The sequence below is a fragment of the Nothobranchius furzeri genome, chromosome 4 (assembly GCF_043380555.1).
Source record: "Nothobranchius furzeri strain GRZ-AD chromosome 4, NfurGRZ-RIMD1, whole genome shotgun sequence".
Taxonomy (NCBI): Eukaryota; Metazoa; Chordata; class Actinopteri; order Cyprinodontiformes; family Nothobranchiidae; genus Nothobranchius; species Nothobranchius furzeri.
The window spans coordinates 84,657,074-84,670,302 of record NC_091744.1 but is presented as its reverse complement, the minus strand read 5'-3'; the positions used below and the strand labels follow the sequence as shown (position 1 = coordinate 84,670,302).

The 13,229-nt window shown below is 46.4% G+C and overlaps 1 protein-coding gene across 4 annotated transcripts in view; it reads right to left on the bottom strand.

Moving 5' to 3' along the window:
• The window catches only part of ccdc73 (coiled-coil domain containing 73), a 28,735-nt gene that overhangs the window by 1,221 nt on the left and 14,285 nt on the right, over positions 1–13,229 (bottom strand). For 3 of the 4 annotated variants that reach the window (XM_054733395.2, XM_054733394.2, XM_054733396.2), the window contains 7 exons: positions 12,837–12,941; positions 7,104–7,214; positions 6,898–7,017; positions 5,663–5,813; positions 4,008–5,455; positions 3,489–3,555; positions 3,292–3,422 (listed from right to left, as the gene is read on the bottom strand). In XM_054733395.2, the coding sequence (XP_054589370.2) occupies positions 3,292–3,422; positions 3,489–3,555; positions 4,008–5,455; positions 5,663–5,813; positions 6,898–7,017; positions 7,104–7,214; positions 12,837–12,941 (2,133 nt within the window). The remainder of the gene's footprint in view (positions 1–3,291; positions 3,423–3,488; positions 3,556–4,007; positions 5,456–5,662; positions 5,814–6,897; positions 7,018–7,103; positions 7,215–12,836; positions 12,942–13,229) is intronic. The other variant, XM_015965248.3, reaches the window with a different exon arrangement.

Below are 13,229 nucleotides of genomic sequence, written 5' to 3'. Positions count from 1 at the left end.
CTTCGGCCGTCACCGCCGTTAGTTCAACTATCGGATCAGGGCTTTTCTCCCTCAACTGCCAGCACCTGGATCGTGTAAAACATGGAATGACAGCAAAGTGACAAAAGAAAATGAGAGTGAAAATGGTAGAAAAGGGTGGAGAGACAAATGATGAAGTGAGAGGGGAGAGTGGGACAGATTGAGATGGAGTAAGTGGGAGAGGAGCGGTACCCGAGCATCATTAGGTGGATTTTCAACCACAGATCATTCGTTCTCTGCCTGTCTGACTGTTACAGGACAACTATGAGCTCAACGTGGATCAGCTATGCTTTTTCACTCAACACAGGACCTAGTAGGCCTCAGACAAAGAGAACATTCAAAACAAATTCAATTCAAGTTTATTTATATAGCGCCAAATCACGACAAGAGTCGTCTCAAGGCACTTCACATAATAAACATTCCAATCCAGGTCAGTTCATTAAGCCAATCAGAAATAATGTTTCCTATATAAGGACCCCAGCAAATTGCATCGAGTCACTGACGAGTGTCAGTGACTTTACAGCAATCCTCATACTAAGCAAGCATATAGCGACAGTGGAGAGGAAAACTCCCTTTTAACAGGAAGAAACCTCCAGAGGATCCTGGCTCAGTATAAGCAGCCATCCTCTACGACTCACTGGGGATGGAGAAGACACACACACACACACACACACACACACACACACACACACACACACACACACACACACACACACACACACACACACACACACACACACACACACACACACACACACACACACACACACACACACACACACACACACACACACGCACCAAGCAATGTGTCTATGGTTACACCATAATTTCTTAGTAAATATTCTATTTGGTGAGAGATAAACTTTATTGTATTTATCCTAGTGAATCTATAATTAAACGGGTAAACTAGTAGTAGCACATCAAAAGTCAATGAAAACAAAAAGTTATTATCAGGAGAGGGAGAATGTTTAAGTGGTTAACAGCAGTGTGCTAGACGACGGCCCCCTCCATGAGGCCACCACAGCTCAGCAGAACATCACTGTAGCTTCTTCTGGGGAGAAAACACTTAGAGAGAAAATAAAGTTTATAGCTGAAATAGCAGGAAATAATACAGTTAAAGAGCAGATTGTAGAAGAAAGCAGTCGAGTGTGAAAAGTGGTCAGTGTATCCTCCAGCAGTCTAAGCCTATAGCAGCATAACTACAGAGATAACTCTGGATAATCTATCCTATTTAGATGGAGGCATGTTGGAGGCAGGGCAAAGGAGAGCCGTCTTTACCGACTGTACACTCCACCTCCCTCTACTCCCCCTCTTGTCCAGATCTGGGCTAACATCAGATTTTAACCATAGGCCCTATCAAATAAAAATGTTTTAAGCCTAGCTATCAACTAACGACTGAGAATTCTGTTTAACATGTTTGTTTGGGCTTTGCAAAAAAGAAAAAACATTCTTAAAAATATGTTTCCCTGAGAAACTGTAAAACACGTTCTTTCTGAAATGAGATTGTTTCACACGCACGCTGAACGTGAACGTTTTCTTCAAACCCCCCTCGCCTCCATCAGCCGCAAAAGGGAAACAGACGGGAAAACTATTGGGTAAGAAAAGGCCAGCCTCTTCTACGTCACTGGGAAAAGGAATACTCATGGCCCCTTCTACGGGATGGAGGGAGCAGAGCGTCTCAGCTAGCAGAAGCTAACCGTTAGCATTTGCAACTCCACAACATGGCGCAACACGCTGAAGCACGTGTTTTTTATTGAGATAAAACATCATCGTTGCGAATGAAGGCAGTGGAAGAGTCTTGTTGCTGTTAGCCAATCAGAGGCTAGATGTTGCGTATCATGAATATTAATGAGTAAGACTCATAATCCTGTTAACCCTCCCACTCCTCCAAAAAATGAAACAGGTGGGCCCGAGCTTTTTTCCAAAGGAAACGACTCACAAGGCATTCACTCAAGCTAGAGACCACCAGCAGAGTTGGTGAAAAAACAAGTGAAGGAACCTTTTAAAAATCATCCTAACTTCACATTTCATTTTATTCCCGTTTAGAGGAACAACACAAAAAGAATGACCTAAAGCTTTAAGAACTGGCCTCCAGTAGTGCAACCATACCATGCTGTCATGAACTTTAACCTTACCCCTGCTAACTGAGTCCAGCAAACTCTAACGCCGGGGATACACCGGCCGCTGAAGCGCCGGGAGGCGAAGCGCTCACGAAATTCGGCCGCTGCTCCTCAGTTCAGACCAGACGCTTGTTTCTTCGCTCCGGTCGAGGCGCGCCTCGTAGTTTTTCTTTTAACCACTTGGTGTCGTCCATTTCCTCTCAGCCTTTTCTCTGCTCTTTTCCTCGACACCCCCCCCCTCCCTCCCCCTTGCTGTTTGTGTTTGTACATGTGTGTGTGTGTGTGTGTGTGTGTGTGTGTGTGTGTGTGTGTGTGTGTGTGTGTGTGTGTGTGTGTGTGTGTGAACCTCTGGTGTGTACCAGTTATTAATAGCTGGCCTACGACTTTCTGCCTCTCTGTCCTGTTTGCTCCGGTTGCAAGACACCCAAAACCACACCCCCTTCACGTGGTCACACACACACAAGTTCGCTGTGTGTGTGTGTGTGTGTGTGTGTGTGTGTGTGTGTGCAGCGTCTGTTTATGAACACATTGGACTATCGCAGAATCGTATTTAGAAATGCTTTATTTTGTTAAATTTACCGGCCTGCCTCTTATGTCTAGGTTTGACTTCCTGACAGAATCGACAAGGTTCACCCGCGGCTCGCGGAAAAAATAGAGCCGACGCCGAAACGATCGCTGCACGGCGTGGGCTGGAGCGCACGGCGCTTCGGCGGCCCATGTGGTCTATAGAGTAGGATAACAAGGGCGCCGAATGAAGGCGGCCCCAATTTCGCGGCGCTTCAGCGGCCCGGCGTCAGATGGACTTTTTGAGGTGTTTTCGGTCCTTTCCCTGAACAGTGACCTCTGACCTGGAGGTTTAGACCTGGAATTTGCTGGGACATCCAGACCTGCTGTTGGAATTAAGTCCAGATTTTTTCGAAAATGACCTTTCTTCCTAATGGATGAGCAGTTCCCACCTTCTGACTGAGTTTACACACACCTGTATGCTCCAGACCAGCACAGTTGGGAGCTCAGACTTACTGGTGATCAGTTAGCAGCACAAGGCTGCTGCTTACTCTCTAATCTCAGCTGTAGTAACTCAGGGTTGTTTTTTTATAATAAAGACACCACGGCACGTGTGTCTGTGCAGCTTTTACCCTTCAGAAGCACTGACCTTCTCTGCCGTTTCTCTGCAGGTCTCTTCCATCACTCCTCTCCCCCGCCGTTGACTCTTTGAGAGACTTGCAGCCGCGGAGACACCGAAGGTGCTGAACAGGTCCGACGCCTTGGTGATCATTTGCTGAGCTGAAAATGACGACGTACGTTAAGAACCATCTATGTGCAAAACTTCATAACGTTGATAACCACCACCTTTGTCGTGTTTGGTTTTGGAGAACACGGGGGCTGAATCGAGCGGACGTCCAGACAGATGAGTTCCCTGAAAAATAAGTGAATGCGTGAAAAAAAGAGGAAAGACAAGGCAGCTTTATTTATAAAACATATTTTGTACACAGAAGCAATTCAATGTTCTTTCCAGGTGAGCAACTCTTAGCTCCTCCTTTCATATTCACTAAATGTGTTAAAATGATTTTGTTTTCATGGGATCGTGTTTATTCAGATTTGTTTCCTCTGAGGTTTCAATGAAACTCAGAGTGAGTTCAGGAAAAAAACAAAAATGTTAAAAATCTCAGAATTCCCCCTTGCTGAGTTTAATCAGCCCAAAGTGCAAAATGCACATTTTTATTAATTGTTTTCCAGTTGGTTAAGAGCCCATTTTACATCTTTCGCATCCAAGTAGCACAGAAATGATTATAAAGCTGAATCTGTGAGTGGTTAAGTTTGGATGTTAGAAAGACGGTGAATCTGAACGATGACTTGAATCGGGTTTACCTGAGTAAACTCGTGCAGGACGGAGAAGTCACTGAACGTTTTCCTCTGAGCGGTCCAGTCAAACAGTGACCTGGAGATCTGCGACAACTCAGCAGAATCGGTAGGTCTCTTCTGCTTTAGGGGTTGATTCTTCGATCTTCCAGGTTCTGATGATTCAGCGGTTTCACCACTTTGCTGATGGGAAATCTTTGGATCAGCATCATTTTTGGTACCCTCTCCACCTCCTGAGCCTTGATCAGTTTTGCTTTGCTCCTCCACGTCCTCCTTTGCTGCAGCTCTCTCTGCAGACTCACAGGTGCTGCTTTCACTCCTTCCATCTTCATCCACCACAGACCTGAGCTGCACGCGTTCCTGCTTCTCTGAGGCTTCGAGACTTTGAGCTTCGGCCATGTTTGTCACTGAAACGCTCTCCTCATCCGCGCCAAACATTTCCTTTGTTGTCTCCACGGCGACAACAGCACGAGGATCACAATGTTCAGTCTGAGTTGGGTTCGTTTCGCTCTCTTGGATGTTGTGGCTTTGCGGAGTTTGAGAGGTGCATGGGCTTGGCCCTTCAGCGGGAAAATAACCGGACATTTCCGTGGATGTTTTCTCGTGTTCCAGGTCTGAGCGCTCGGGGTCCTGATGCACAGTTTGAACCTCGACAGGTGAGTCAGGGTGTGCAGCTTCAGCATCAGGTTCTGGCACGCTGCTGACACTTTGGTGTTCATCCAAACCAAATCCGTTGACTTTTCCATCGACTGTGCGCTCCCTGCCTGGACGGTTACAGTCTGCATGCTTGTCGGTGATTATCTGCGGCAGATTTTTTGAGGAGTTTGAAAACTCACAAACAGCCAGAGGCGGCTCGGTGTCCATGAAGTCATTGACCTGCAGAGAGAGGCTCTTCTGAGTCCTATCAGTGGTTTTGAGAGCCTGTATCTGTGTTTCTGGACTTTCTGCTGTCTGTCCTCCCTCTTTCACTCCATCTGTCAATTCTCGCTCTCCTTTATCTCTTATTTCTGTTTCAGGGGCACTGGTCTCCCCTGCTGCGTTTGATGACCCCTCGGCACCCTCGGACATGTCGGTTCCATCTGTTTGTGCATCGGTAGTACGCATTTCTTCAGCATTTCTTACATCCTTCACCTCTTTTTCTCCACATCCATCTTTGCTCTTCTGCTTTGTAACATCTTCCTCTTGCTTTCTGTTCTTCTGCTTCTCTGTCGTTCTTCTTTTCCTTTCATCTGTGCCTTTTGTCGGTAAATGAGCAGATCCTTCCAGAGACCCACACTCGTGGTTCTGGTGATCCTCATCGGTCACAGTTAGCACTCCGGATGCAGAGAATATTTCCATCTTGGTGGCTCCTCCGGAGTTATTAGAGAGGCTGAAAGACTCAGGGCATTCGCGCTTCAGTGTGTTTGGATCTTCTAAGATGTGTTGCTGTTGTGGCTGATGACTTAGCTCGCCTTGATCTTAAATAAAATAAGAAAGCAGACTCAGAAAAGCCGTAATAGTAGTTTTTGGTCTGTTATTGAACGTCGAAGGGGAAAAGCATTAAACAATGAGCTTCAGAAGCAACAGAAAGAAATTTTGTCACAAATTCTGAGTAAATTATGAACGTTTTAATTAGGAGCAGTAAATATGATTATCTACGGTGCATTTCCATTCAGCTGACTGACCTCCATTTGCACTGCTGGCGGCTCCTAAGTCTCTCAGATCGCCTGGAGAGTCAAAAGCAGGCAACTCAGAGCTGGAGATGGGATCTTCCAGAATGTCCTTGCCTCGAAGGTCCTCCACGATCGAGGGGAACTGGATGGTGGAAACACAAAACTGGCAAACCTTTGATAAAACTTTAGTTACCAGGGCTTAGAGTCTATGGTTTTACTCCATCATGGCAAAAAACTGCAAACATCACTAAATGATTACTTGTATAAATTCCTGATTTTCCTACTGTAGATTTCACTCATTTATGATTTTCCCCTCATATGTTGATGAAGATTACAGAAATTTGTGATTGATTTTTTCAGGAAGCTAACAGTTAGCCATCATATTAGCTTGTTTAGTAAAACCCTGAAGAAAACGAGAAGACGACTCATCCTCAAGGCGTCGCAACTCCTTTATTCTTGTATTTAAAACAAACGCGGTGTGCTGATTTTAATTCAATTCAATTCAAGTTTATTTATAAAGCGCCAAATCACGACAAGAGTCGTCTCAAGGCACTTCACATAATAAACATTCCAATTCAGGTCAGTTCATTAAGCCAATCAGAAAAAAAAAATCCTATATAAGGAACCCAGCAAATTGCATCGAGTCACTGACTAGGGTCAGTGACTTTACAGCAATCCTCATACTAAGCAAGCATGCAGCGACAGTGGAGAGGAAAACTCCCTTTTAACAGGAAGAAACCTCCAGAGAATCCTGGCTCAGTATAAGCAGCCATCCTCCACGACTCACTGGGGATCGAGAAGACAGAACACACACACACACACACACACACACACACACACACACACACACACACACACGCACGCACGCACGCACGCACACACACACACACACACACACACACACACATGCACATGCACACACACACACACACACACACCGAGCAGTATGGTTACATTGTGATTTCTTAGTAAATATTCTATTTGGTGAGAGACACACTTTATTGTATTTATCCTGGTGGATCTATAATTAAACGGGTAAACTAGCAGTAGCACATCCAACGTCAAGGAGAGCAAAAAGTTATGATCAGTTTTATTATTTAAAAGTGCAGCAAAGGTAGATTTAGCCTTTACTAACCAGCAGCTCTCCACTTCCATGTCGTTTCGGTGTTTTTACGATTTGAGAGTTTTAAAAAGTATGTGTGAAGCGATTTGTTGAGCTTCTGTTGTGTACGTGTGGATTAGTGTACCTCCTCAGATCTCCTCTGACCAGACAGCTCAGCGAGTTTCTGCTGGAGATCTTCGTAAGCTCCGTTCATCTCTCGCAGGTCTTGCTGCTCACTCTTGAGTTGATCCTGAATCTTTCTCTTCTGTTGATTCAGACAAATCACAACGAGTGAACTTTTTGCTGAGAGGAACTCGACACGGCTCCTCCGAGCGCGGGGTTTCATCCCACCTCTTTGTCCCAGCTGCTTCTGGAAGCTGCGTAGCTCTGCGTCAGCTGGCCCACCTCATCCTCCATCGCCTCGCTCTTCTCTCGCACGGCTTTGTGTTCTCGCTCAAGGGCCTGCCGTAAAATTAACTGCCCGTAGGATTTTAATGCAATACTCAATTTTTATGAGTTTATTTAACGTGAACAGAAGGTCTTGAACACGGCCAGGAGAGAGAAGACTTCTTGCTAATACAAATCAGTTTGCTTGTGTCATTTTAATAATGATTTTAATAAATTAATGAATGGGGGGGGTAATATAAATGAGAGGGGGTGTGGAGAGGAGAAAAAAAACAATAAACTGGAAGGCCATAAACGGAGAAAAACACTCAGCTGTGGAGGGGACTACATTAACAAATGTACATGTTGTGATAAACGACACCATGTTCAGCAAATTTTATGAGATGGAACAATGATTGCTGTTTATTTCTGTCTTTGTAGATTTTTTATAATTATGAAAATATATTCTGATTTTCCTCCATGGCTGTGGGACAAAAATAATTATTTAATAAGATGAAATACACAAACGTTCAATCACGGTGGATTAAAAAGGAGATTTAAAAACACTTTCATGTATAAAATAGATAAAAAAGCTGGACTTTCATACTGAATCCTTCTGATGTTACATAATAAAAAATAATTTATTTATTTATTTATTAAGAAAAAGAAGAAAATATCATTTCTATAGCGGCTCTCAAGATAAAAATCACGAGGCGCTTCACAAAAACAAAAAGTTTAAAAATATAAAAAGGAATTAGGAAAATGATTAAAACTATATTTAAAATGAGCCAAAAATAGACAATTGTGATTAAAAATGTAAAGAAAGAGAGAGAGAGTGACTAGGAGAGAGGGAGATAAGTGGATCCTGAGGAAGGTGGAATAGGAGGGGAGAGCAGAATAAAGAGAGAGTGATGAAGGTCAAACCAAAACCAGCCTGAACAAGCTGCTTTTTAAAGGAGACCACTGAGTCCACTGATCTCAGGCTCAGGGGGAGAGAGGTCCAGAGTCTGGGGGCCACAGCAGCATTAACTTATATTTTAAGAGGATACAACCACTTGAGATGAAACATCTCGTTTACGAGTGGGTCCTCCTACCATAGAGAAATAAAATGCAACTATAACAACTTTATAATTATTATAATGTAATAATTATAAAATAATAAAAATTGTATACCTTAAATGAAAATTTGTGGTCATTTAAAGTAACATTAGATAGTTTTCTAAACTTTAAGCTAAGCTTTAACATTGATCTCAGTGAATGCGGAGTTAGAAACTTGACACCACTCTGCAGCCCTCTGCTAGCCAAAAACTGCATATGATAGCTTTGTCGAGTGGATAGGTGTCCTATAGGGGGAGCTCTTTACCTTCTTTACAGCTGTTAGCTGTCATGCTAGTGGTTAGCATTTTCAATCATCAATAAAAAGCATATAAAGAAGAAAGAAAAAAGAAGACTGCTTTTTCTGTTGGCATGATGACGAAGCCTGGAAGTAAAGAGAGTAATGTCTTTGGAGGCGAAGCAAGGCACTAAAACCAGAGTAAACATCAGCGTGGCCTACGCAAGTTTGAGGAAGCTACAAAGCTGAGGAAGCTGATGGTGACCTGGCTTTGTTGTAGTAATTATTCATGACTTATTAAAATAGTACAGATTTGCCTTTAAACATCAAATTTAAATATCTTACTTTTATTCATTCTCTACTGGATTTACCGTATTTTCCGGACTATAAGTCACACTTTTTTTCATAGTCGGGCTGGTCCTGCAACTTATATACCAAATTATGTAAACCGTGCTGCTGCGGGCCGCTTCGGAACAGGAATGAGCTCCCCTGCCCCGCCATCACCTGCTGGAGGCCGTGGCGCGCTGCTGCGCCCTGGTTGTTTATTCTGTTATTTTTTACTGGTACTTGTCTTGCAATGTGAAATGCTTGATCTCAGATTTTGTAAGAAAAATAATAAAATTTCCCCATAAATGCGACTTATATATGTTTTTTTCTTCTTCATTATACATTTTATGGCTGGTGCGACAAACTCTGGAGCGACTTATACTCCGGAAAATACGGCATTTATTATTACTTTATTTATTATTTACTATTATTTATTATTATTTAATTTCTAAATTTGGCAGTGGTTTTTTGAGTTACCATCTTAGTACAAACATTTACTCATTTTTACTAACTGTAACGGAGTTCACACACAATATTTAGGCACTAAAGCATTGACTTAATGGAAACAAAAGCATTAATTTTACTAATTAAGTACCAAATTGAACCGTCACCTTATCGTGGTGGAGGAGTTTGAGTGCCCTAATGATCCTAGGAGCTATGTTGTCTGGGGCACTTCAATTCAAAGAGTCGGAATACCCGGCCCGGAGGGTTACCGGGGTCCCACCCTGGAGCCAGGCCTGGGGTTGGGGCCCGTAAGCGAGTGCCTGGTGGCCGGGCTTTCGCCCATGGGGCCCGGCCGGGCCCAGCCCGAACCGGATACATGGGCTCATCCAACTGTGGACCCACCACCCACAAGAGGAACATGAAGGGTCCGGTGCAATGTGGATCGGGTGGCAGACCAAGGCGGGAGCCTTGGCGGTCCAATTCCCGGACAAGAAAACTGGTTTTGGGGACATGGAACGTCACCTCGCTGGCGGGGAAGGAGCAGGAGCTTGTGGCAGAGGTTGAACGGTACCGGCTAGATATAGTTGGACTCACCTCGACACATTGCATTGGCTCTGGAACCCAAGTCCTTGAGAGGGGTTGGACACTCTCCTTTGCTGGAGTTGCTCTGGGTGAGAGGCGGAGGGCTGGGGTTGGCTTTTTGTTAGCCCCAAGACTCTGCCTGTGTGTTGGGGTTTACCCCGGGGGACGAGAGGGTAGCTTCCCTGCGCCTTTGGGTCGGGGAACGGGTCCTGACTGTTGTTTGTGCTTATGGGCCAAATATCAGTTCAGAGTACCCACCCTTTTTGGAGTCCCTGGGACGAGTGCTAGATAGTGCTCCATCAGGGGACTCCATTGTCCTGCTGGGGGACTTCAATGCTCACGTGGGCAATGACAGCTTGACCTGGAGGGGTGTGATTGGGAGGAACGGCTCGCCTGATCTGAACTCAAGTGGTGTTTCATTATTGGACTTCTGTGCAAGCCACAGTTTGGCCATAACAAACACCATGTTCGAACATAAGGATGCCCAGCGGTACACTTGGTACCAGGGCAGCCTAGGTCGCAGGTCGATGATAGACTTTGTAGTTGTATCATCTGACCTGTGGCCATATGTTTTGGACACCCGAGTGAAGAGAGGAGCGGAATTGTCAACTGATCACCACCTGGTGGTGAGTTGGATCAGATGGCAAGGGAACATGCCGCGTAGACCTGGCAGACCCAAACGCATAGTGAGGGTCTGCTGGGAACGCCTGGCAGAAGAACCTGTTAAGACGGTCTTCAACTCCCACCTCCGGCAGAGCTTCGACCGCGTCCCGAGAGCAGTGGGGGACATTGACTCCGAGTGGGCCTTGTTCCACTCTGCGATTGTTGAGGCGGCTGTTGCTAGCTGTGGTCGTAAGGTGGCCGGTGCCAGTCGTGGTGGCAACCCCCGTACCCGCTGGTGGACACCAGAGGTTCGGGGAGCCATCAGGCTGAAGAAGGAGGCCTACAGGGCGTGGCTGGTCTGTGGGTCTCCGGAGACAGCAGACAGGTACTGGATAGCCAAGCGGGGTGCAGCAGTGGCAGTTGCCGAGGCAAAATCTCGGGCGTGGGAGGAGTTTGGTGAGACCATGGGGAAAGATATTGGATCGGCTCCAAAGAGGTTCTGGCAAACTGTCCGGCGCCTCAGGAGAGGAAGGCAGCAACTCGCTCACACTGTTTACAGTGGGGATGGGGAGCTGCTGTCGTCAACTGGGGCTATAGTCAGACGGTGGAAGGAATACTTTGAGGAGCTCCTCAATCCCACCTATGCACATTCCGAGGAGGAACCAGAGCTGGGAGACCTAGGGATGGACTGTCCAATCTCGGGGGCAGAATTTGCTGAGGTAGTCAAACAACTACACAGCGGCAGAGCCCCGGGGGTGGATGAGGTTCGTCCTGGGTATCTCAAGGCTATGGATGTTGTAGGGCTGTCATGGTTGACACGTCTCTGCAACATTGCGTGGTCATCGGGGGCAGTTCCTGTGGAGTGGCAGACTGGGGTGGTGGTCCCCATCTTTAAGAAGGGTGACCTGAGGGTGTGTTCCAACTATGGGGGATCACACTCCTCAACCTCCCTGGAAAGGTCTACTCCAAGGTACTGGAGAGGAGGCTCCGATCGATAGTTGAATCTCAGATTGAGGAGGAGCAATGTGGTTTTCGTCCTGGCCGTGGAACTGTGGAACAGCTCTATACCCTTGTAAGGGTGACGGAGGGGGGCATGGGAGTTTGCCCAACCAATCCACATGTGTTTTGTGGATTTGGAGAAGGCTTATGACCGTGTCCCCAGGGGCACCCTGTGGGGGACGCTCCAGGAGTATGGGGTGGGTGGCTTTCTGTTAAGGGCCATTCAGTCCCTTTACCAGAGGAGCGTGAGTTTGGTCCGCATAGCCGGTAGTAAGTCGGACCTGTTCCCAGTGAGGGTTGGACTCCGCCAGGGCTGCCCTTTGTCACCGGTTCTGCTCATTACCTTTATGGACAGAATTTCTAGGCACAGCAGTGGTGTGGAGTGTGTAGAGTTTGGTGCCAGGAGAATCTCGTCTCTGCTTTTTGCGGATGATGTGGTCCTAGCTTCATCCAGCTCTGACCTTCAGCTCTTGCTGGGTAGGTTCGCGGGTCGAGTGTGAAGCGGCTGGGATGAGGATCAGCACCTCCAAATCTGAGACCATGGTTCTCGACTGGAAAAGGGTAGCTTGCCAACTCCGGGTCTGGGGATAGGCCCTACCTCAAGTGGAGGAGTTTAAGTATCTCTGGGTCTTGTTCACGAGTGAGGGTAGGAGGGATCGGGAGATCGACAGGTGGATTGGTTCGGCGTCTGCAGTGATGCGGACGCTGAGCCGATCTGTCGTGGTGAAGAGGGAGCTGAGCCAGAAAGCCAGGCTCTCGATTTACCGGTCGATCTACGTCCCAATCCTCACCTATGGTCATGAGCTTTGGGTAATGACCGAAAGAACGAGATCGCGGATACAAGCGGCCGAAATGATTTTCCTCCGTAGGGTGGCCGGGCTCAGCCTTAGAGATAGGGTGAGGAGCTCGGACATTCGGGAGGGACTCGGAGTAGAATCGCTGCTCCTCCGGATCGAAAGGAGCCAGTTGAGGTGGTTTGGGCATCTGGTCAGGATGCCTCCTGGACGCCTCCCTGGGGAGGTGTTTCGGGCATGTCCTGCCGGCAGGAGGCCCCCGGGTCGACCCAGGACACGTTGGAGAGGTTACATCTCCAATCTGGTCCGGGAACACCTTGGGGTCCTGCCGGAGGAGCTGGTGGAGAAGGCCGGGGAGAGGACGGTCTGGAGCTCCCCAGTTGGGATGCTGCCCCCGCGACCCGGACCCGGATAAGCGGAGGAAGACGATAACGACGAGTACCAAATGTTTTCCCTCCAGTGTATTCAATAATTTAATTTAGTTTTTCTACATAATATTTGACTTTTTTCCTCAAGAAATTACTAAAGAGCTTTTGTGACACAATATGAGCGAACCTTTCAAAATAAAACCAGGAGCAAATGTACTTGTCTGTTAAAGCAGAATAAAATGAGTTTGACCTGAAAGGCTTCCGTTTGGGTTCGTAGTTCCAGTTCGAGTCTCGTCGTTGCTCGAGTCTGATTCAGCAGCAGCTGCTGGTTCTGCTGCAGAAATCTCATCAGCTCCTGAAAAACACACAAACGCACACAAATACATGACAATGATTTAATGCATGTGATTAGCACCATTTTAAAAAGTCAGATGCACATTTAGAACGTAGAATAATGAAGATTGTCCTTCATTTTGATTACTTTTTTCAAACGTTTGTGCTTTTTTGCTGTTGCTTTTGCATCAGCTAAACACAAACCGACACCGCCTGCATGAACATCTAACAGGGCGAAGACTGAAACCATGCTGATTTGAAGTTGAACAAAGCTTTTAGATCTTAGCTAACAAGCTTATTAAAATAATGC